This window comes from Phoca vitulina, unplaced genomic scaffold, assembly GCF_004348235.1.
Source record: "Phoca vitulina isolate PV1807 unplaced genomic scaffold, GSC_HSeal_1.0 scaffold20, whole genome shotgun sequence".
NCBI lineage: Eukaryota > Metazoa > Chordata > Mammalia > Carnivora > Phocidae > Phoca > Phoca vitulina.
The window spans coordinates 39,817,458-39,839,326 of record NW_022589723.1 but is presented as its reverse complement, the minus strand read 5'-3'; the positions used below and the strand labels follow the sequence as shown (position 1 = coordinate 39,839,326).

The window sequence follows — 21,869 nt, the reverse complement described above, 5'->3', positions numbered from 1 at the left end:
GTGGGCAGCTTATAGTCAGAGCATTCCTATAGGCATGGCAGTGGCCAAAGCTTTCTTGTATTGATTGGATCCCACAGAAGACCACACAGGTAAACATACTTAAAACTGTTCATGATGTCTACCCTTTTCTTAAAAACGCTTAGTGACTCCTCATTATTCAGAAGGTGCATATAAAATAAATAAATGTGAAACCTTTTCTCCAAGCAAAATATTCTCACTAGTGAGTAGAAATTCTTGTTTTCCTATGTTAACTTTCACTGAGAGCAGGAGTAGGGTGGGGAGGAGGAGAGGGAGAGGGAGAAGCAAATTCCCCACTGAGCAGGGAGCCCGACACAGGGCTCCATCTCAGGACCCTGAGATCATGACCTGAGCCAAAGGCAGATGCTTAACTGACTGAACCACCTAGGTGCCCCAGCAGCAGTTATTGATAATACCAATTATTTTGTATTGAACTTTACACAGCCTTATGATGTAATTTATCTTATACTGTTGTTTTCTATATTTACCACTAGACTGTAAGCTCTGTGAGGGCGGGGAACCTTCTTTTTCACATTATATAATAGAAAATCCTCAGATCTCTATGGGTGGCATGGAAATGGTATCATAAACTTCCACACATCATCTGTTTTCAGACTGATCTATAACCAATCTTATTTCACTGATAGCCTCTCACCCACCCCCTACCCTCAATTATTTTGAAACAAATGTCAGGGACTGTGTTTTAAACATCTTGGTGTTCTCAGGTAGCTTCCAGCTCAGGAATCAAACTCAGTAGGAAAACATTTATTCTTAGTAAGGAATTAGCTATCGTTGTAAACCTCATATTCTGTACACAGAAAAACAAAGATCCTACCACATTTATATTTATTTCATGTGCCTTTATAGGATGAATAATTTTTAGGAATATAGAACCTGCATCATTATGAACCATAGCTTCTTTTTATTAAATTCTGTTTCCCCTGGCACTGACTTCTCTTTGTTTCAGTCCTCTGCAACAGGCTGGTGCTGTGAGGGGAAAACCTCTATAGTTCTTTGAATTTGGCCGTTGATGAGCTTGTGGAGAAATGGGAAGTCTCTAGACCTGGATAGTCTACTCAGTAATTGTGCTACTCTTGTAACGCCATCTTTGATCTTGGTGAATCATAGTCTCTCTGGAATCATGAAAAAAGGAGTCAAGATTTAGTATTAACTGTAACCTGTCGAGACCGTTCAAAACTCAGAAACTGCTGGTAAAACTTGGGCGTACTTGGGTGTACCTCAGAATTAGAGATTTTTGAACTGAGATTTTTGAAATGCTACTTCATGGGTGGGTACTTCCACCATGCCAAAAATTTAGGATACAAAATAACATTGAGATCTCTGATTTCAGGATTCTTTTGTGCCCAAAAATTTTCTTAATTTTAAGTAGGGAGGAAAGCTATTGCTATGCTATCATCTATGAGTAATCAAACAAAAAATTTATTCCTAATGATCTTTTAGGCATGCCAATTGAAATAGGTAAGGATCTGGCTTAGTGGAAGAATACAACTTTGAGAAGTCTTTAGGCAGTAAGGAGATTGAACTGAAGAACACTTTTCATATCTTCACATGTTTTTTGTTTTTTGTTGTTGTTGTTGTTTTTAGAGAGAGCCCAAGTGCATGCAGCCAGAGAGGGGCAGAGGGAGAGGGAGAGAGAATCTTAAGCAGGCTCCATACCCAGCAGGGAGCTCAACACAAGGCTCAATCTCGTGACCCTGAGCCACCTAGGTGCCCCTCCTCACATGTTCTTAACCTCAGTGTGGTAATAAGCTCTTACTTTTCAAGATGCTTTCCTAAGACTATGTATGGGTTTGTTTTCTTCCTCCAAGTCCTAAGAGTTACATTTACCATCACTGAGCTTAGAGTTTTGTTTCACAGTTTCCCACAGGTCTGAAGTATTTTCTTAGCAGTAGGCTTCCAGTTCCACTGAATTCTAATTCAGTGACCATTTATCATGTACCTATTTGCAAGGACTGTGCTAGGGACTGTTGGGAGTAATGAGGTGAACAAAACATGTTTTTGCTCCCAGGAGAGAATCAGATGGCTATACAAAGTTAAAGTGCTTTGGGGCACCTGGGTGGCTCAATTGGTTAAACATCTGACTTGGCTCAATCAGGATCCTGGGATCGAGCCCCCAGACGTGGGCTCCTGCTCAGTGTGGAGTCCGCTTCTCCTTCTCCCTCTGCCCCTCCCTCTGCTTGTGCTTTCTCTGTCTCTTTCTCAAATAAATAAATAAAATCTTTAAAACAACAACAGGGGCACCTAGGTGGCTCAGTCATTAAGCGTCTGCCTTCGGCTCAGGTCATGATCCCAGGGTCCTGGGATCGAGTCCCACGTTGGGCTCCCTGCTCTATGGGAAGCCTGCTTCTCCCTCTCCCACTCGCCCTGCTTGTATTCCCTCTCTCGCTGTCTCTCTCGCTGTCAAATAAATAAATAAAATCTTAAATAAATAAATAAATAAATAAATAAATAAATAAAACAAAAAACAAAACAAACTTGAAATGCTTTAAGAACCACAAGAAAATCCTACAGGAAGATTTATGGGGCTACAAGGGGGTGAAGGACAGCAGTGCATTTTGATCACGGTTATCAGGGAGGTCTTCACGAAGAGGAAGCTTTTGAGTTGAACATGGAATGTTATGAAATTTGGATAGACAGATTCAGAAACCTGGGAGGAAACAGTTTAAATTTTGATAACCTAGATGTTCTGGGACATTCTCAACCTAGGAGTTTGGTACTTGATAAATATACATCAGTAAGCATAATTCCAGTTCCAACATGTGGGGGTTTTCTGCCATCCAAGCAGTTCTGTGACACCAACTCAGTGTTTTACAATTCAACTCAATTCTGACAGTCTGCCTGATAGATCAGATCCCACAGGTTAAAGGTTTTCAATCCTATAAGACTAGTCCCCCAACCCCAATTCCCACACACAGATGCCAGTGGCAAGTTCAGGTTGTCACCTAAGCTTTTTATCAACAGGCTATATAGATTGAAGTTTCCAACAACCCCCTTCTTGGGTTCAGTGAATTTACTAGAGTGGCTCACAGAACTCAGAGGAACATTTTACTTACTAGGTTACCAATTTATTATAAAAGGACATAACTCAAAATAGCTAGATGGAAGGGATGCATGCATAGGGAAAGGTATGGTGAAAGGGGCTTAGAGCTTCCATGCCCTCTCTGAGAGGGCCACTCTTTTCAGTACCTCCATCTGGAAGCTCCAAACCCTAATCCTTTTAGGTTTTTATGGAGGCTTCATTACATGAGCATGACTGATTAAATCATTGGCCATTTGAGATTGAACTCAATCTCTCATCCCTTTCTCTTCCCTGGAGGTGGGCGGGGTGGGGGTGTGGGATGAAAGTACCAACCCTCTGTAATCACAAGATTGGTTCCCCTGGCAACCACCCCCATCCTTATGTGACCCAAGGGCATTCCAGTTGTCTCATTAACATCACAAAAGATACCTTTAACTCTTCACTTACAAAATTCCAAGAGTTTTAAAGGAGCTCTGTGCCAGCAACCAAATATATATTTTTTATTATAAAATCATAATATCATAAGTATAGCAGATACCAAAGATAAATCATATTTTTGTAAGACCAGTTATATTTTGGTCCCACATGTGTCCCATAACTCAGTTTTTTGCCCTAGGCTTTCAACCCTCATCTATCTTATTACTTATAAATGTTTTTGTTCAATGGTTGGTTTACAGCTTTGAAACTCAGAGGAACGGACTGGTGTTTATCTATGACATGTGTGGTTCTAATTATACCAACTTTGAGCTGGATCTTGGCAAGAAAGTCCTAAACCTGCTGAAGGTAAGGCTATGAGAGGACCCCTGAATTCTTCACTGGTTGGGATACTTTTTTTTGTTCTTTGGGAGACTTGGGAATGATGTAAACTTCAGACATTATGTTCAGTGTAAAGGTCACCTGTAAATGATGACTAATATGTGCTTCCTCAGAATACAAAATGGTCTTAAAAGTGAAGTAGGAGGAATTAAAAAAGAAAATGCACAGGAACATTCTGAGTCATAAAGGAGCATTGCCCCTTTCCTGGAGTTGTGTAGAATAAGAATGAAGGCCTAGGTATGTCCAGTGTCTGAAAAATGTCACATAGCCAATGATTTTCAGACTTTTTGTCTCCATCTAGTCAGAAATAGGTTTTACATGTTGACTTCATACACAAAAGTATATGTACACTAACCTATACACATACGTGTGGAGTTCTGTATATAGATAAGTTCTTACTCTCTTATCCCAAACTCGTAAGTCCAGAGGTATTTTGTAATCTTTCGAACTTTAAAAGATAATATGGTGTATGTGCCACTTTATAATCAAACACATTAATATTTTTGCAGTGAAATGTATTATTCATAATGAGTGGAGAACAATAAAGGCTATAAATAGCCTGTGGCATTTCAGGTCAGATTTTGTTGCTCCATGAATTCTTGCACCAGACTTCAAAAGAAACTTGAGGTTTTCAGAGCTGTTTAGATTTCAGAGTCCCAGGATGAGGAAGGTGTGTAGATCTTTGTGTACATATTTATACACAGAACAAAAAAGTTTCACAAAACAAGCTTTACCCCTTACTATGTGCAGTCACTTTAATTATTCTATTTCATATTTTTAAAAAGTTAGTCGTGAGTTACTAAATTAATTTGAGGACCCATTGAGTGACAACTTGCAGTTTGAAAATCATTGATCTAGGAGTCTATGCAGCCTTTGTTCTAGGATCTAACTTGGGATTACTGTGGAAGTAGATTTTTTAGAAGTGCTGTTACAGCTTTATAACAGAGTATATAAAGAGGGTATTATTATTGCATGTTTTTTTCTGGTACTTCCATTGGTCACTCATCATCATATTACTAAAATCCCTATTATGGCATTTAGCTGTGATTCAGTTCTTTTAATTTTTTTTTTTTTTTTTTTTTAGATTTTATTTATTTATTTGACAGAAACAGCAAGAGAGGGAACACAAGCAGGGGGAGTGGGAGAGGGAGAAGCAGGCTCCCCGCTGAGCAGAGAGCCCGATGTGGGGCTCGATCCCAGGACCCTGGGATCATGACCTGAGCCGAAGGCAGACGCTTAACGACTGAGCCACCCAGGCGCCCCCAGTTCTTTTTATTGATGAGGATGATACATGATTTTTTTTTCTTTACAAATATGGAGTAATACTATATCCAATGGTTATAACTTGCCATTTTTTACTTAACAGTTGTGTCTTCGTCATCCTTCTATGTCAGTACATATAGCTATTACTCATTTCTTTTCTCTCTCACTTTTTTTTTTTTTTTAAAGTAAGCTCTGCACCCCGCGTGGAGCTTGAATTCACAACCCTGAGATCAAGGGCTGCATGCTCTAGCAGCTAAGCGGGTCAGGCACCCCTTTCCTCACTTTTTTTAATGGCAGCAGAGTATTCTTTTTATGGATATATCAAGCAGAAAAAATGAAGTTCATGCCATTTTTTGTGTGTTACTATAAAGGCTTCAGTGAGTATTGTTTTACATACATATTTGTCTGTTTGACCAATCATTTCCTCAGGATAAATTGCTATAAGCAGATTTGTAGGGTCAAAGAGTTCACACATTTAAATTTTGATAAATACTGCCAAATAGCCCTCTAAAAACTTAGCTCAGATTTACACTCCCATCAACATCCTTTTTCACCAGTTTTATCAACATTGATTTGTTATTTGGATTTTAATCATATTCACGTTTTTGTGGTGTTTCTCTTATTACTGATGAGCTTCAGTGTATTTTCATGTTTATTGCCAAGAGCTATTTAAATATTTTTTCTTTTTATATACTTTACTCAATTTTTTTTTTTTTTAAGATTTTATTTATTTATTTGAGAGAGAGAGAGCATGAGAGGGGGAGGGTCAGAGGGAGAAGCAGACCCCCTGCTGATCAGGGAGCCCGATGCGGGACTCGATCCCGGCACTCCAGGATCATGACCTGAGCCGAAGGCAGTCGCTCAACCAGCTGAGCCACCCAGGTGCCCCTACTTTACTCAATTTTTAAAAAATATTTATTTATTTTAGAGAGAGAAGAGGGTGCACAAGAGCGAGCACACACAAGTTGGGGGAAGGGCAGAGGTAGAGGGAGAGACAGAATCTCAGACTCCCCGCTAAGCGCAGAGCCTGGGGCACCACCCTGAGATCATGACCTGAGCCAAAACCAAGAGTCAGTTGCTCAACCTACTGAGCCACCCAGGCCCCCCTCATATACTTTACCCAATTTTTTACAAAAGTGTTTATCTCTTATTAGTTTATAAGAGTTGTTACTAAAAATACTATTAAGTAAAAAAAAATATATCACTAAGTATGTGTTACCAGCATTTTTTATAGTTTCTTACTCAATTTTATGGTGTCTTTTCTCATACTGCCATGTTTTCTTTATTTTTTCATTGTAATTTTCGTATACTATATATACTTTATTTAATAATATATATCATATATGATACATAATATTATAGATAAAATAATTTGCTTTCAAATAGCTATCCAGGCAACATTTACTAACTAAAACATTTTTTTTCTACTCATTTGAGATAATACTTTTATATTACACTAAATTCCCATGGTAGGCATGTCTATTCTGACACTCTCTTCTATTGATCTAGCCATCTAGACCAACATACGCACTGTTTTATTTATTATAGTCTTAAATAAAGTTTAATATCTCATAGGTCAAGCTTCCTGTCACACTCTTATTTCTAAAAGGTGTTTTGACTATATTTTTTGCATATTTATTCTTTTTACATGTACTTTTGTTTGCTTTTATTTAAATTTAAGATTTTATTTATTTGAGAGAGAGCAAGCGAGAGAGAGAGAGCACAAGGTGGGGTGAGAGGCAAAGGGAGAGAGAGAAGCAGACTCCCCACTGAACAGGGAGCCCTTTGCGGGGCTGGATCCCAAGACCCTGGGATCATAACCTGAGTTGAAGGCAGACGCTTAGCCCACTGAGCTACCTGGGCTCCCCTTATTTTACTTTTAAGTAATCTCTACACCCAACATGGGGCTTGAACTCACAACCCTGAGATCAAGAGTCACATGCTCATGGGTGCCTGGCTGGCTCAGTAGGTGGGGAGTGTGATTCCGTATCTTAGGGTTGTGAGTTTGAGTCCCATGTAGAGTGTAGTGATTACTTAAAAAAAAAAAAAAAAAAGCTGCATGCTCTACTGACTGAGCCAGCCAGACACCCCCTCGTTCTTTTTTTTATTATAAAAGCAATTAAAAAGCAATTCAAGGAAATGTCTCTGACCCCCTCCCTCAGACATCCCAGTGCCATTGCACAGAGGGTACCCACTTTTTCCAAGTTTTAGATCTAAATTTGATGAGAAAAAAAATTCTTTTTAAAGATTTACTTATTTAAGAGAGAGGGAGAACGAGCTGGGGAGGGGCTGAGCGGCTCGATCCCAGGATCCTGGGATCATGACCTGAGCCGAAGGCCGATGCTTCATGACTGAGCCACCCAGGCGCCTCTGAGAAAATTTTTTTAAAAAATCATCATCTTTTGATTAGATGAACTTTAGAGTCATTCAGTCAAGTTTGGGGAAATGAAAGACTCTGGATTTCATTTGGCTATAATGAATTAAATTAATTTAGGGAGAATTGACATCTTTATAATTTATTATCTCCCATCCAAGAATAGCTATACTTTTTGGGGTGCGAGGGTGGCACAGTCAGTTAAGCGTCAGACTCTTGGTTTCAGCTCACGTCTTGAGATGGGGCCCACTTAGGGCTCCGTGCTCAATGCTGAGCCTGCTTGAGATTGTCTCTCCGGGTCCCTCTGCCCCTCGAGCTCATGTTCTCTCTCTCAAGTAATTAATTAATTTTAAAAAACAATGCTATACTTTTTAAAAAGTCTTTTGTTATGTCTTTTTTTTTTAAGATTTTAAAAAAATTTTTGGGGGGGGTGGGAAGGGGCAGAGGGAGAGGGAGAGAGAGAATCCCTGGCAGACTTCCTGCTGAGCTTAGAGCCTATGGCCCTGAGATCATGACCTGAGCTAAAACCAAGAGTCTGACCCTCAACCTACTAAAGCCACCCAGGTGCTCCTTGTTAGGTCTTTCAACAAAGTTTTAAAATTACTTTATCTATGTTACATGTGTCTTATGTAGTTTATTCCTAGGCTAAAAAAATATATTCATGTATTTAAAAACACAGCAGACACCAAGGATAAATTATCTTTTTTGTAAGACCAGTAACTTACAGGGAGAAAAAGAGAGGGATAGAAATAGCGTATGTGTGCCTAAGAATTATTATAAATCAGATGTTTTTACCATTATAATTTTATGCTGATTATTATTTATAGGGTGGCTAATTTTTTTCATAATTTATCTTTTATACTTAAAATACTGTTATAATCAGAAAAAAATTTTCATTGTAGAAAAATTTGGACAACTCAGACATTAAGATTTATATTATGCAGAAATAAACACTGTTGACATTTTGGTGTATGGCACTTTCTTCTAGATGTTTTTCAATATGATCTTAATTATGTTCATACAATTTCAATATACAATAAGCTCCAAAAAGTTTATTTTATGAATATTTGTAATTGCTGAATAATAGTCTATCCTGTATTTACTATAATTTATTTAACCATTTCTATGTTGTTGGATATTTTTTCCCATTTTTTTAATAAAGTTTTTTCAACAAACACTTTTATATTCATATCTTTTTTTTTTAAGATTTTATTTACTTATTTGAGAGAGAGAGAGAGAGATAGCGAGAGAGAGAGCACAAGCAGCGGAGAGAGAGAGAAGCAGGCTCCCCCTGAGCAGGGAGCCCGACATGGGGCTTGATCCCAGGACCCTGGGATCATGACCTGAGCAGAAGGCGACGCTTAATCAACTGAGCCACCCAGGTGCCCCAGGATATTAACATTTTATATAAGGTTGTAAAAAATAAAAGTAATACAAAGTATTATAGAAAATACAATAAAAGAATAAAATTAAAACAACTCATAATCTTTTCAGAGATAAAAGATAAAATCTTTTTTCTCTGTGAAAGTATAAATGTGTGTGTCATTTTTAAAACAAAATTAAGCTTATAGTTTTGATCCTCTTTAGTTTAATTAAGATTATATTGTGAGCATTTTCCATAGTGGCAAAAAAATCTTTGAAATCTTCATTTTAAAGGTTATATAATCTTATTATAGGATAATACCATTTTTGTTAACCCCTACCCATTTTCAGACATATATATTCTTTCCAGTTTTAAAGTACTATTTTTAACTATCAAAAATAAAGATGCAGTAAACATTTCTGTTCATAAATCTTTGTGTTTCTGGTTATTTCCTTAGGATAGAGTCTCAGAAATGGAATTACTTGATCAGAGGATATGCACATTTTTTTTTTAAAGATTTCATTCATTTATTTGACAGAGAGACAGCGAGAGAGGGAACACAAGCAGGGGGAGTGAGAGAGGGAGAAGCAGGCTTCCCGCTGAGCAGGGAGCCTGATGCGGGGCTCGATCCTAGGACCCTGGGATCATGACCTGAGCCGAAGGCAGCGACTTAACGATTGAGCCACCCAGGTGCCCCAAATATGCACGTTTTTAAGGATATACAATGCTAGATGCCTTCTAGAAGATGTAACTATTTACTGTCCCATCAACAGTGTATGTGGATGCTATACAGTCATTTAAATGGAACAGGCCTGAGTGTGTAGTTCTTTGCTCTGAAAAAGTAGATATAATGGCTTCTGCTTTTTAGTTATCATTTTGTGGAAATATAGGTATTTTTCCAGACTGCTTTTTGACTTGGCAGGGGCCTTGGCTATTTAGATTCTGAAATAAATTGTTGCTGTTTGAAGAGTTTATTTATTTATTTATTTTAGAGAGAGAGAGTGCATGTGAGCACATGCGTGCAAGCGGGGGGGGGGCAGAGAGAGGTAGAGAGAGGATCTCAAGCTGACTCTGCATGACTCTGCATGGAGCACAGAGTCCAATGCGGGGCTCTATCTCACGACCCTGAGATCATGACCTGAGCTCAAATCAAGAGATGCTTAACCAACTGAGCCATCCAGGTTCCCTTAAATTGTTGTATCTCAGACTTTAGTGAAGAGGAATATGGAGCATTTTGTTTTAGATACTCTATATTCTCTATTGGGAATGTTTGTGGACCCCCCAAATCAGTGGAAGAGTAGCCAGAGAGTGACATGTCAAATTGAGAATCAGTCTTTTGAAAAAGAATAGGGAGAAAGTGGTAGAAGATACTTAACTACAATTTCCTCTTTTTTGTTGTTTTTTTTTTGTTTTTTGATTCCTTGGGAATAATTTCTTCCCAGTTACTTGGTATCCCTGCCTGTGAGAAGGGCTGGGATATTAAACTAAATGAAACCTAGAGCTGTGAATTAGGAATGAATAATTTTTTATTTTTATGCTTTGTGCAGATCAGGGTGTCTCCTTCCCTTTAGATTTTATTTGCCCTTGTGCCCACTAGATTATATTTATTGACTGAATAAATGAATACATAACTAGATGAAGAGATGGGTAAAAAAGAATTATAAACACACAGATGTCAGAATAAAAGGTTATGAGAGATGTTTCTTTCATGTTCTGTTTATTCATGATCTAATTTTTCCTAAAGTTTCTAAAAGATTTTATTTTATTGTTTTAAAGGTTTATTTATTTATTTGAGAGAGAGAGAGAGTGCATAGGGTAGCGCCTGGGAGAGGGAGAGAGGGTCTTAAGCAGACTCTGCTCTGAGAGCAGAGCCTGACACCAGGCTAGATCTCACAACCCTGAGATCCCAACATGAGCCAAAACCAAGAGTTGGACACTTCACCAGCTGCACCACAGAGGTGCCCCAAGATTTTATTTTACTTTTAAGTAATCTCTACACCCAACATGGAGCTTGAACTCACCAACTCCAGATCAAGAGTTTGCAATGCTCCGTGGACTGACAAGCCAGGCGCCCCTTTCTTAAAGTTTTAATAAGCAGAACTTAAAGACGCACTGCTGACAAAATATGCTGACAAAAGTCAGTATCAATTTTTGATCCATAAAGCTTATGTTGACAAGAACATAACATTGGAACTTTTAAAAGTTGCCTGGGTGGCTCAGTTGGTTAAGCATCTACCTTTTGCTCAGGTCATGATCCCAGTGTCCTGGGTTCCAGCCCCGTGTCAGGCTCTGCTCAGCGGGGAGTCTGCTTCTCCCTCTGATTCCTTCTCCCTCAGCCTGCTGCTCCCCCTGCTTGTGTTCTTTCTCTTTCTCTCTGTCAAATTTTTTTTAAAAAGTAAATCACCTTTTAATTTTTTTATTGAGCTTTTAATTTTAATTCCAATATAGTTAACATACAGTTTTATATTAGTTTCAGGTGTATAATTTAAAAATTTTTAACCACTTCTGTAATTACTGAAATGAAACCTGAATTAGGCTTTAGACTCCCCCTGCTGGGTAAGGATGGGGAAAAGAGCAGAAAACCTACACTCTGGGTTTGAACAGTCACAGATTCCAGTGCCTTAATTGATATCTTTAAATTTTCATGTGTGTTCTCCACAGGGAGCATTTCCTGCTCGTTTGAAAAAAGTACTGATTGTGGGAGCACCAATATGGTTCCGAGTGCCCTATTCCATCATCAGCCTCCTCCTGAAGGACAAAGTCCGGGAGAGGGTAAGGCATGCTTTATTTTATTTGTAGGTGGAGGTGGTTATTTGAAGAAGGTGGTGAACTTCCCATTTCTACTGTTGACACCTGCCAATTAATTTTTTACCTTCAGTAAAATTCTTCCGGCCTGTCTCCTAAAGTGCTTTCTGCTTCTGTTAGTGTATCCACTTATATTCTCTGCTTTATTCTTTACTCAGGTCAGTACAGGCTTCCTCTCTCACTGTACTACAAGTTCTTTGAAGTTAGGAGCTAGACATAGTTTGTCTGGCACTCTCCCTCCATAGCACCTTACATAGAGATAGCACTGAAGGAGTGTGTCCCATGGATAACTTAGGGATAGCTACTCCTTCCAAAAATTAGCCTAGTGCTCTTCATGCATATTTAACAATCTCTAATAGACTTGCATTAGTTGAACTGGTGTTTGAATTTGTTCAAGTATAAATATTAATCTATCCTTTGACCACCAACATGGTGGAGGAGAATCTCTCACTATATTTCTTTATATGTCTACTTCCATTACTGGCATTTTCTCTTAAAACACCCTGCTGCTTCCTAACTTCAAAAGTGTTGTCTAAAGTTACCGTAATTCTGTTATTACCCCTGAGTATTCTAAGACTGAAAGATTATGGTTTTATTCATTCTTTCATTTCTCACCCTTGAAAGAAAGGGCACGTGAAACATTGACACAATCTAATTATAGTTGTTGTGAAATATTATTAGAGATTTTTGTAGTATAGAATTACGAGGTTATATCAACAACAATGCAGATCTCTATAGCTGGGCAGACTTGTGTTGGAGAGGGGAAACTGAAGACATTTGGCTCTGTGGAAGTACTTAGGGATCTAGTGACTGAGAGTAGGAGAAATCTTTTCCAAGGTACTCTTTGATAGGACTCCTTAGGCAAATTCTTGCACTTGTTATATAGAAGTATTAATGTGTGTATAAACTCAAAATATATGAGCACCTTTACAGTCCAGGCTCTGGGCCCTGGGAATTAAAAATGGAGTGAGATTTTCCTTACCCTTACAGAGCTCGTGTTCCTGATAGGGAACACAGAGGTAGACATGTACAGAGAACTGTGGCCCTACAGGAGCACAAAGGAGAATATTGTATCGAGCAGTCAGGGAGGGCTTCACAGAAGAGGTGAGCTTTATAAGCTTGTCCATGAAGAGGCCGAGGAGGAAAAGAGGGCATTCCAAGAAGGGACAACAGCAAGAGTGACAAACATTCCCATTTCACACAGATTTCATGAAAAACTAACTAGGCCAATTTTGTCCAGTAAGGCTGTGTCTAAGCAGAGAGCAGAATTAGGATTACTTTTTGGGCAGTTTTCCTGGGCTACCCTGTATTGGGTGACTGGTCTAGTGTTATTTTCCTAGAAAGCTACCTTTGAGAACATCCATACTGAGCTGTGAGTAAAGCACCAGGCTTAGAGTTGGTTACCTTAGTATGGAGTTGACCAAAAAAATCACTGCCTGTGCATTCTTAATAATCAAAATGGCAAATACCTGCATGAGATGTCACTGGGAAGCGTTGTTAATAGTATAAAGGCTTTGTTAACTGTACCTTCCTTTTGAGGTATATAACGAGACTCCCGGGGCACTAACTGGCTCAGTCAGTAGAGTGCATGACTCTTGATCTTAGGGTCGTGAGTTTGAGCCCCATGTTGGGTGTAGAGATTACTTAAAAATAAAATCTTTAAAAAGGCAGGGGCAAATTCTGGGAGTGAATTTGATATACATTCTAGGAAGTCAGACCTTTGGGGAAATTATAGGACTTTAATCCCAGGCAGATGAAATGCAGTCTACTCCTTTTACAAGTATACCAAGTATTTCAAGCAAATCTCATCCCATTCTTCAAACCTAATATAAACACATTTGTTCTTTATCTTCACTGTCTTTTTTTCCTGTCCATACTCACATGGTTCTTTCTGGCTTTCCAGATTCAGATATTAAAGACATCTGAGGTCACCCAGCACCTGCCCAGGGAGTGCCTTCCAGAAAACCTGGGTGGGTACGTCAAAATTGACCTCGCGACTTGGAATTTCCAGTTCCTACCCCAGATGAATGGCCACCCAGACCCCTTCGATGAGATCATCCTGTTCTCCCTCCCTCCTGCCTTAGACTGGGACTCAGTACATGTTCCAGGCCCCCACGCCATGACCATCCAAGAATTGATGGACTATGTTAGCACCAGGCAAAAGCGGGGGATATATGAGGAGTATGAAGACATCCGCCGTGAGAACCCTGTTGGCACTTTCCACTGTTCTATGTAAGTAGGAAAAGTTTGGGCCGACAGTGGGTTTACCAACATGCTTCTGGTGCATGCTGGCAACAGCTCCATCCACATCTCATTTCCTTAACAGAGACTCTTCCTTGTGTTAAGGAGCATCAGTCTCACTCAGATGATGGTTCTCTCATCCAGAAAGAGGCACCTCCTGCTTTGGTGCCTATTGCCAATATCCTATATTCTGAATTTCTGAAGGTCTTTAGTACCAACAGGGGAACCATGTAATAATGGACGCATAAAAGATTTTCCTGAATGCAAATGTTTTGGGGAAGAAAATAGGTTCAAAATGTAGGTTCAAAAATGTAGGCTCTCTATTCCTGTCTTCAGTGTGATCTCTGGACCTTTCATTTGGGCAGTTTCTCCCTAGAGCATTTATAGGATAACATTACTTTCTTAAGAGGGGTGTTGGTGCATTTAAAATAATCCAGTCAGTAAGAGAAAAGAGTTAACTCTTAGGAATTTGGCCTTGTAGGATTTTCTTTCTATCCAAATCTTACTACAGAACTACCTGGCTAGTTTATAACTGGTTCATAATTACTTTGTAACTATTGTTGGCCATAGGGCATAGATCATTTTTCTTACTGCTCTCGTTTTACCCTGTTTTCATTGGCTGCAGTAGAAATTTCTGTCTCTCTGTTGAAAACTAGAGAAACTGTCCCAGGCTCAAGTTCCAGCATAGCCCCAAATCCCCTCTGTGATTTATGCAGGTTATTTCCCTTGCCTGCACCCCAGTTTTCCTGTGTGTAATATATGATGTTAGACTCTGATATCCACCTGCTTGTGTAGCTTAAATGTTTTAGGTATCCATGATTCTGTGAATACGTCTTCCCCCTTGTAATTCCTGTCCAGCTTAGTCAGTGTACTGTAAAGAAGATGCAGAGAGAGACTTAGCAAAAGGAAAGGGGGAAAAGAATGAGTTAGGAAACCGGTAAGAGAGAAGAAACACTTGAGAAGAAAGTCAATAGGCAGAGCAAGAATGCAAAGCAAAGAGGGGAAAAAAAAAAAGCAGAGCATGTATCAAAGTGGAGAGAGTGTCCTTTTCTCCCACACAGCTGTTTCTTTCTTACCAGTTCACAACCTCTATATGCATCCAGTCTTTCTCCCAACCAGTTTTTCCCCTGTACTTTTTTTTTTTTTTAGATTTTATTTATTTTTTGAGAGAGAGAGAGACAGCAAGAGAGGGAACACAAGCAGGGGGAGTGGGAGAGGGAGAAGCAGGCTTCCCGAGGAGCAGGGAGCCCGATGCGGGGCTCGATCCCAGAACTCCCGAGATCATGACCTGAGCCAAAGGCAGACGCTTAATGACTGAGCCACCCAGACGCCCCTCCCCCTGTACTTTTGAATCAAGGAAGTATTATGGAACAGAGAGGAGTGCTGGGCTGCTCTAAGAGGATGCATACTTGACTTGGGGATTCCTAACTTTGTTCTGACTAGATTCTGATTAGATTAGACCACTAATCTGGTCTCTGTTACTGTAGTTTTTCATTTCAAGAATGTTCTTATATAAATGGAATCATACCATAAGTAACCTTTTGGGATTGGCTTTTTTCCCTCAGTATAATTCCTTGGAGATTCACCCAAGTTGTTACATGTATCGATAGTTCATTCCTTTTTATTGCTAAGTACTATTCCATGGTATGAATGGTTTAACTGTTCACCTAGGTTATTTAGAGTTTCTGGCATTTAAAGTAAAGCTGCTATGAATGTTTGTGTCTAGGTTTTGTATGAACACAAGTTTGCATTGCTCTCGGATAAATGTCCAAGAGTGTGATGGCTAGGTCATGTGGTAATTAGATACTCAGTTTGATGAGAAACTGCCCAGCTGTTTTCCAGAGCGGCTGTACCATTTGACGTACCCCCAGCAATGTCTGAATGATCCAGTTTCTTGGCATCCTCACCAGCAGTTGCTGTTGCCACCACCATTTTCTGTTTTAGTTGTCCTAATAGGTGTGCAATGAGGTCCCATTGTCAGTGTAATTTACATTTCCCTAGTAGTTAATGATATTGAACATCTTTTCATGTGCTTATTTACCATCTATATATCCTCTTTGTAAAATGTCATACCTTTTTCCCATTTTCCATTTGGACTTTTTTTTTAAACTATTGAGATTTGAGGTTTTTTTAATATATTCTAGATGTATGTTCTTAGTTGGATACATGGTTTGCGGATATCTTCTTCTAGTCTGTAGCTTATCTTTTCATCCTCTTAACATGGTCCCTGGTGAAGCACAAGTTTTTATTCTGATAAAGTCCTTTAATCAAGTTTCCCTTGTATGGATCACACTCTTGATGTCAAATCTAAGAACATGTAACCCTAGATTCCAAAGATTTTCTCCTTTTTTTCTAAACATTTTATAGTGTTATGTTTCACATTTATTTAAGTCTGTGATCCATTTGAATTAATTTTTGTTTAAGAGGTAAGGTTTAGGTTGATGTTGAGTGTGTGTATGTGTACACACATTTGCGTGCGTCTGTGGATATCCAGTTGCTCCAGCACCATTTGCTGAAAAATCCTTCCTCCATTGAATTGTTCTTGGGATTTTGTAAAATATCAGCTGGACTTACTTGTGTGGGAAGAGGGAATTTTTTAAAATATGGAAAAGTACAGAATATAACATGATAAACAACTATGTTCCTGTCACCAGAATTAATACTGACAATTTTTAATATTTTGTCATATTTGCTCCATCTTTTTTTGTTATTAAAAGAAAGAATTCAGGGACGCCTGGGTGGCTCAGTCGGTTAAGCGGCTGCCTTCAGCCGGGGTCATGGTCCCAGGGCCCTGGGATCGAGTCCCACATCGGGCTCCTCGCTCAGCAGGGAGCCTGCTTCTCCCTCTCTCTCCCTCTGCTTGTGCTCTCTCTGTCAAATAAATAAAATCTTAAAAAAAATAAAAAATAAAAAATAAAAGAAAGAATTCATTGTAAATCCCTTCTAATCCTCACCCTCAGTTCTCCCCTCTTCCCCAGAAGCAGCAACTAGTATGAATATGGTACATTTCCTTCCAGACTATTTTGCTTATTCCATTACATATTTGTTGGTAACTATGAACAATAGAATATTATTTTATATTAGAGTAATATTTATATTTTAGTAATTTTTTTTGCTTCTTGATCAATTATATGTACAACTTTTTTTAAAAAACAAAATAGTACCGAAGAATAGGAATGCTAAAATTAATGGCAATCCCTGGGTGCCTGGGTGGCTCAGTCGTTTAGCGTCTGCCTTTGGCTCGGGTCATGATCCCAGGGTTCTGGGATCGAGCCGGCATCGGGCTCCCTGCTCAGCGGGAAGCCTGCTTCTCTCTCTCCCACTCCCCCTGCTTGTGTTTCCTCTCTCGCTATCTCTCTGTCAAATAAATAAATTAAATCTTTAAAAAAAAAAATTAATAGCAATCCCCTGCCTTACCCTTGGTTCCTCTAGGTATCCATTTTCAACTCTTTTTTTTTTTTTTTAAGATTTTATTTATTTACTTGACAGAGAGACACAGCGAGCGAGGGAACACAGCAGGGGGAGTGGGAGAGGGAGAAGCAGGCTTCCCGCTGAGCAGGGAGCCCAATGGGGGGCTCGATCTCAGGACCCTGGGATCATGACCCGAGCTGAAGGCAGACGCTTAAAGACTGAGCCACCCAGGCACCCCCATTTTCAACTCTTAATAGCTCTTTCTTCTGGTATTTCTTCTATGATTCTAAATAAAATACTTAAAATACTCTTCATTGATTTTTATGGTAGGTAAGCATTTGGTTCTTAACACCCTGTCTCCAGTTCACTTTTCACTGTTTTTCCAATATAATTATGTCATATTTTTTTATTAAATCAATAGTCATTGTTTAAATTATTATGGTTATGTAAATTTTTCTAACGCAGAGATGGGCTTCTATGAAATCAAATATATTAAGTTTTATCAATTCAATTTCTTGTTTCTTCTGGAGTTAATTACCTAATTTAAAAAAAATTTTTTTTAAGATTTTACTTATTTATTTTAGAGAGAGAGGAAGTACAGAGGGAGAGGAGAAGCACTCCCCACCAAGCCGGGAGCCCAATGCGGGGCTCAATCCCAAGACCCTGAGATCATGATCTGAGCTGAAGGCAGACACTTAACTGACTGAGCCACTCAGGCGCCCCAGTTACCTAATTTTTTCATCTGTTTTTAGTTTTCCATGTTCCTATCTTTATTTTTTTCCCTATGCTTAATCAAATTTATTTTACACTATTATTAGTATTTTCCAAGTGGTCAAATATATCAGATGATGAATTGATTGTTTTTTTTTTTTTCCCTTGGAGACCTCACTTCCAGAAGTTTTTGGGGTTTTGCTCCAGTCTAAACTGAGGTTGGTGTTGTCTGGACTTTTTCCTGATTTCCGCCCCCACTTTCCTTTATTGGCTCTTGTTTCCTGGTTCCCCCATCTTCTTTCTTTACTTAGTTTTGTTAGAGTATAGAATTCTAGGTTGGAAATAATTGTACCACAGAACTTTTAAAACAATCCCTTTCTAATTAGTAGCAATGCAACTAAACAGTCTGATGTTATTCTTATTCCTTCTCAAGACATTTTGGACATTTTTAGATAATCTCTGTCTTTCCATTTAAAAATTTCACAGTGATATTTCTTGCTTGGTGTGGGTCCTTTTTCTTTCATTCATTTTGTTGGGTTCTTGATAGGTTCTTGCACTCTGAAGGCTTGTGTTTTTAGTTCTAGAACTTTTTTTTTTTTTACATTAGCTGTTTTTCATTCTCTCTTTCCTTGTATTATGTCAGTGCTCTCTTTCTGGACTATTTCTCTCAGTCTGGTTGGATCTCCTAGATCAGAGATTGACAAACTTTCTCTTGAAGGGCAAAATAGTAAATATTTTAGGCTTGTGGGCCTTTACAATCTCTATTGCAAGTGTAATCAACTCTGCCATTATAGTGTGAAAAAAGTCATAGACAGTACTAAACTGACAGGCTTGGTTGTGTTCCAATAAAATTCTTATTTACAAAAACACGTTGGCCATGCCATAGTTGCTGACTCCTACTCTGGAATGATTGTCTTGTTTTCTTAAATTTTTCTTATATTTTTCATCACTTTGACTTTTTGTTTTATTCTGGAAAATTTCTTCAACTTTCTTTTTCATCTCTTCTATTAAAGTTTTTACTTTGGATATCCTATTTATTTTCCAAGAGCTTTTCTTCTCTGTTCCTTTCTCATAGCATCCTATTTTTGTTTCATAGATACAGTACCTTTTTCTCTCTGAGGGTATTAATTATAGCCTTTTAGAACTTATTTTTTCTTACTGACACTCTTTTGTGCTTTTTCCCTGCCATGTGTTTGATTGGTCTCTTTTTTGTGTTGGAGCCTTCTGTAATTATCTGGAGATCTTTGGCTGTTAGTTTACACTGTTGAGGGGGAGGTCCTTAAAAGCTGCTTGGAAATGCTGTTTGTGTGAGTGATGTTCAAATTTAAATGATCAGCTAGCTTGTTGTTGGTGTACTCTAGGTGACAGAATTCTTTAATGTAGGGCTATTCACTTTCTCCATAGAGGAATTCTCCACTCTTTTGCTTGGGAGGGTCCAAGCTTGATGTAAGTATAGGATAGGAGAGAATAGGGAGAAGAGGGCTGGGAATTCTCACTGTCTGTCATTCAGATTTTCACTTATTCCTGTTTTTAACCCTGTGACTCGCCTTGCTTTCCAGGGTGTGGGAGTGGGGAGAGTGAGTCATTGTGTCTCTCTGTAGATACCTCTGTGGGTCCTAGTTTTCTGCATTTGGCCAAGTCAGCCAAAATTCCTCCATCTGTTTTCTCTCTGCCAAAATGGATTTCATTCTTTATCTGCTGAAGTCTCTGCCATCACTTTTGGGGTTTGTACTGATTAGTGCCTTTATACTGAGGCTACAAGATAGAGTGGAGTCAGGGGGCCTGGGTGGCTCAGTCGTTAAGCGTCTGCCTTCGGCTCAGGTCATGATCCCAGTGTCCTGGGATCGAGCCCCGCATCGGGCTCCCTGCTCCGCGGGAAGCCTGCTTTCCCTCTCCTCCCCCTGCTTGTGTTCCCTCTCTCGCTGTGTCTCTCTGTCAAATAAATAAAATCTTTAAAAAAAAAAAAAAGATAGAATGGAGTCAAACATATGTTGTCAACCTACCATGTTCAACTGGAACTTAGGTTTCTTAGCAGCCAGATTTTTTTGGTGCAATATCCCTATTTCCCTCTCATTTTCTCTTTTGAATGGAAATAATCTTTCTTTTCACAGGAATACATACATATTAAAAATGTTAAATGATACGGAATATGGATAGACTAGACCATTGTTCCATGTCTCCAACACCAACAGTAATGGATACCCACCTTTGCACCGCTGGACTTTGTGTGTACACATACACGCTGCTTCCACCTTTTCTTTGTCTTTGTTTTAGTTTGTCTGTTTCATTTTCTTCAGGTCTCCAGGAAACCTAGAGAAGAACCGCTATGGGGATGTACCCTGCCTGGACCAAACTAGAGTGAAGTTGACCAAACGAAGTGGCCACACTCAGGTACACAGATAAATGCTATATTTTCAGGAGCACTGAGGGAAATTTTCCAAAGTGAAGCTTACTAATATCATAGTAGAAAGAACATGGACTCTAAGCCAGAGAGATCAGATTGGAGTTTTAACTTTGCTATATACGAGTTAGTCTGTTACCATAAGCAAGTCCCTCTAAGCCCATCTCACAGTATGAAGTGGAAATTAAATGGAAAAATTTATGTAAATGCTGATAGTGCAAGGTCTGGTATATCATAGGTGCTTGATAAATGTCAATTATTTCTCCATTTACTCCTTGGTTGTAAAATTATAGTCCTATTGTCTACCATATTAATGAGTGTATATGTATCAATATAAGGCAACTCTAATTATAAGTGACCTATGATTTTTTTCATCTAGAAGATCTTAAAATACCTTTGGACAACTAGTGTACACATAAATATCTAGGGATAGAGTTAAAATGTTCAAATGATTATATTATTTAATGTATTAATTTGATCATATCTTCATGTTAAAAAATCACATATATATACACTATAGTGAAACTCTTCACATGCACCTTTAACATCAGTGTCTTTGCCCTCATTTGAGCCACTTCCTGAGTCAATCTAACAGTTTTCCAGAGCACACAATTTTTACTTCTTTTTAAGTATATGGTATTGTCACTGAAAAGTTTATCCTAAACCAGAAAGAGCTATTAGCATAACATTAACACAGCTTATTCTTTCCTTTCATCCTGTATCTCATGCATTTTCTGTAGCATAATCATTCACTTATTCTTTTTTAAAGTCCTCTTTACCATCCAACACTTAGAATTTTGAGGTCAACAACTAAGTATGTGTTACATTTCTTCTTTTTCCTTTGGATATACCAGTTTTGTCTGGTGCCCTCCATATGCATCAAAAAAATAGCATTGGGGCACATGGGTGGCTCAGTCGGTTGAGCATCTGCCTTCAGCTCAGGTCTTGATCCCAGGGTCCTGGGATCAAGCCCCGCATTGGGCTCCCTGCTCAGTGGGAAGTCTGCTTTTCTCTCTCTCCCTCTGCCCCGCCCCCTGCTTGTGCTCTCTCGCTTTCTTTGTCAAATAAATAAATAAAATCTTAAAAAAAAAACAGTATTGATTGAGGCTGTTGTTCAAAGTAAAGGAATTTAAATAGTGCCCCTTTAACATGACACACATTATAGGGACTTGTTACATCCCCTCTCTTTTTTCTGGGGGATAATTTTTGAGAAAATTGTTGCCTTGTATTTGGGTATATATGATACGTGGATCGGGACCCTAGGATCATGGTTTTAATCTCTTTTGACCCTACCTTTTCAAGTACATAAACTGAATTCAATCGACCCTCGGCCTTTTGGCTAAGATCATGTGTAAACTGCATTTATAGCCCTGTCCAGGACCCTTACAAAAGGGTCTTCCTGGGGCATCTGGGTGGCTCAGTTGTT

At 38.9% G+C, this 21,869-nt stretch overlaps 1 protein-coding gene across 2 annotated transcripts in view; it reads left to right on the top strand.

Annotated features, from left to right (window-relative positions):
* Positions 1-21,869, top strand: part of PTPN9 (protein tyrosine phosphatase non-receptor type 9) — a 75,850-nt gene that overhangs the window by 41,297 nt on the left and 12,684 nt on the right. The window contains exons 5-9 of one of the 2 annotated variants that reach the window (XM_032418094.1): positions 3,736-3,841; positions 11,536-11,646; positions 13,583-13,649; positions 13,764-13,911; positions 20,340-20,433. In XM_032418094.1, coding sequence (XP_032273985.1) covers positions 3,736-3,841; positions 11,536-11,646; positions 13,583-13,649; positions 13,764-13,911; positions 20,340-20,433 — 526 coding nt within the window. Of the gene's footprint in view, positions 1-3,735; positions 3,842-11,535; positions 11,647-13,582; positions 13,912-20,339; positions 20,434-21,869 lie in introns of both variants that reach the window. The other variant, XM_032418093.1, reaches the window with a different exon arrangement.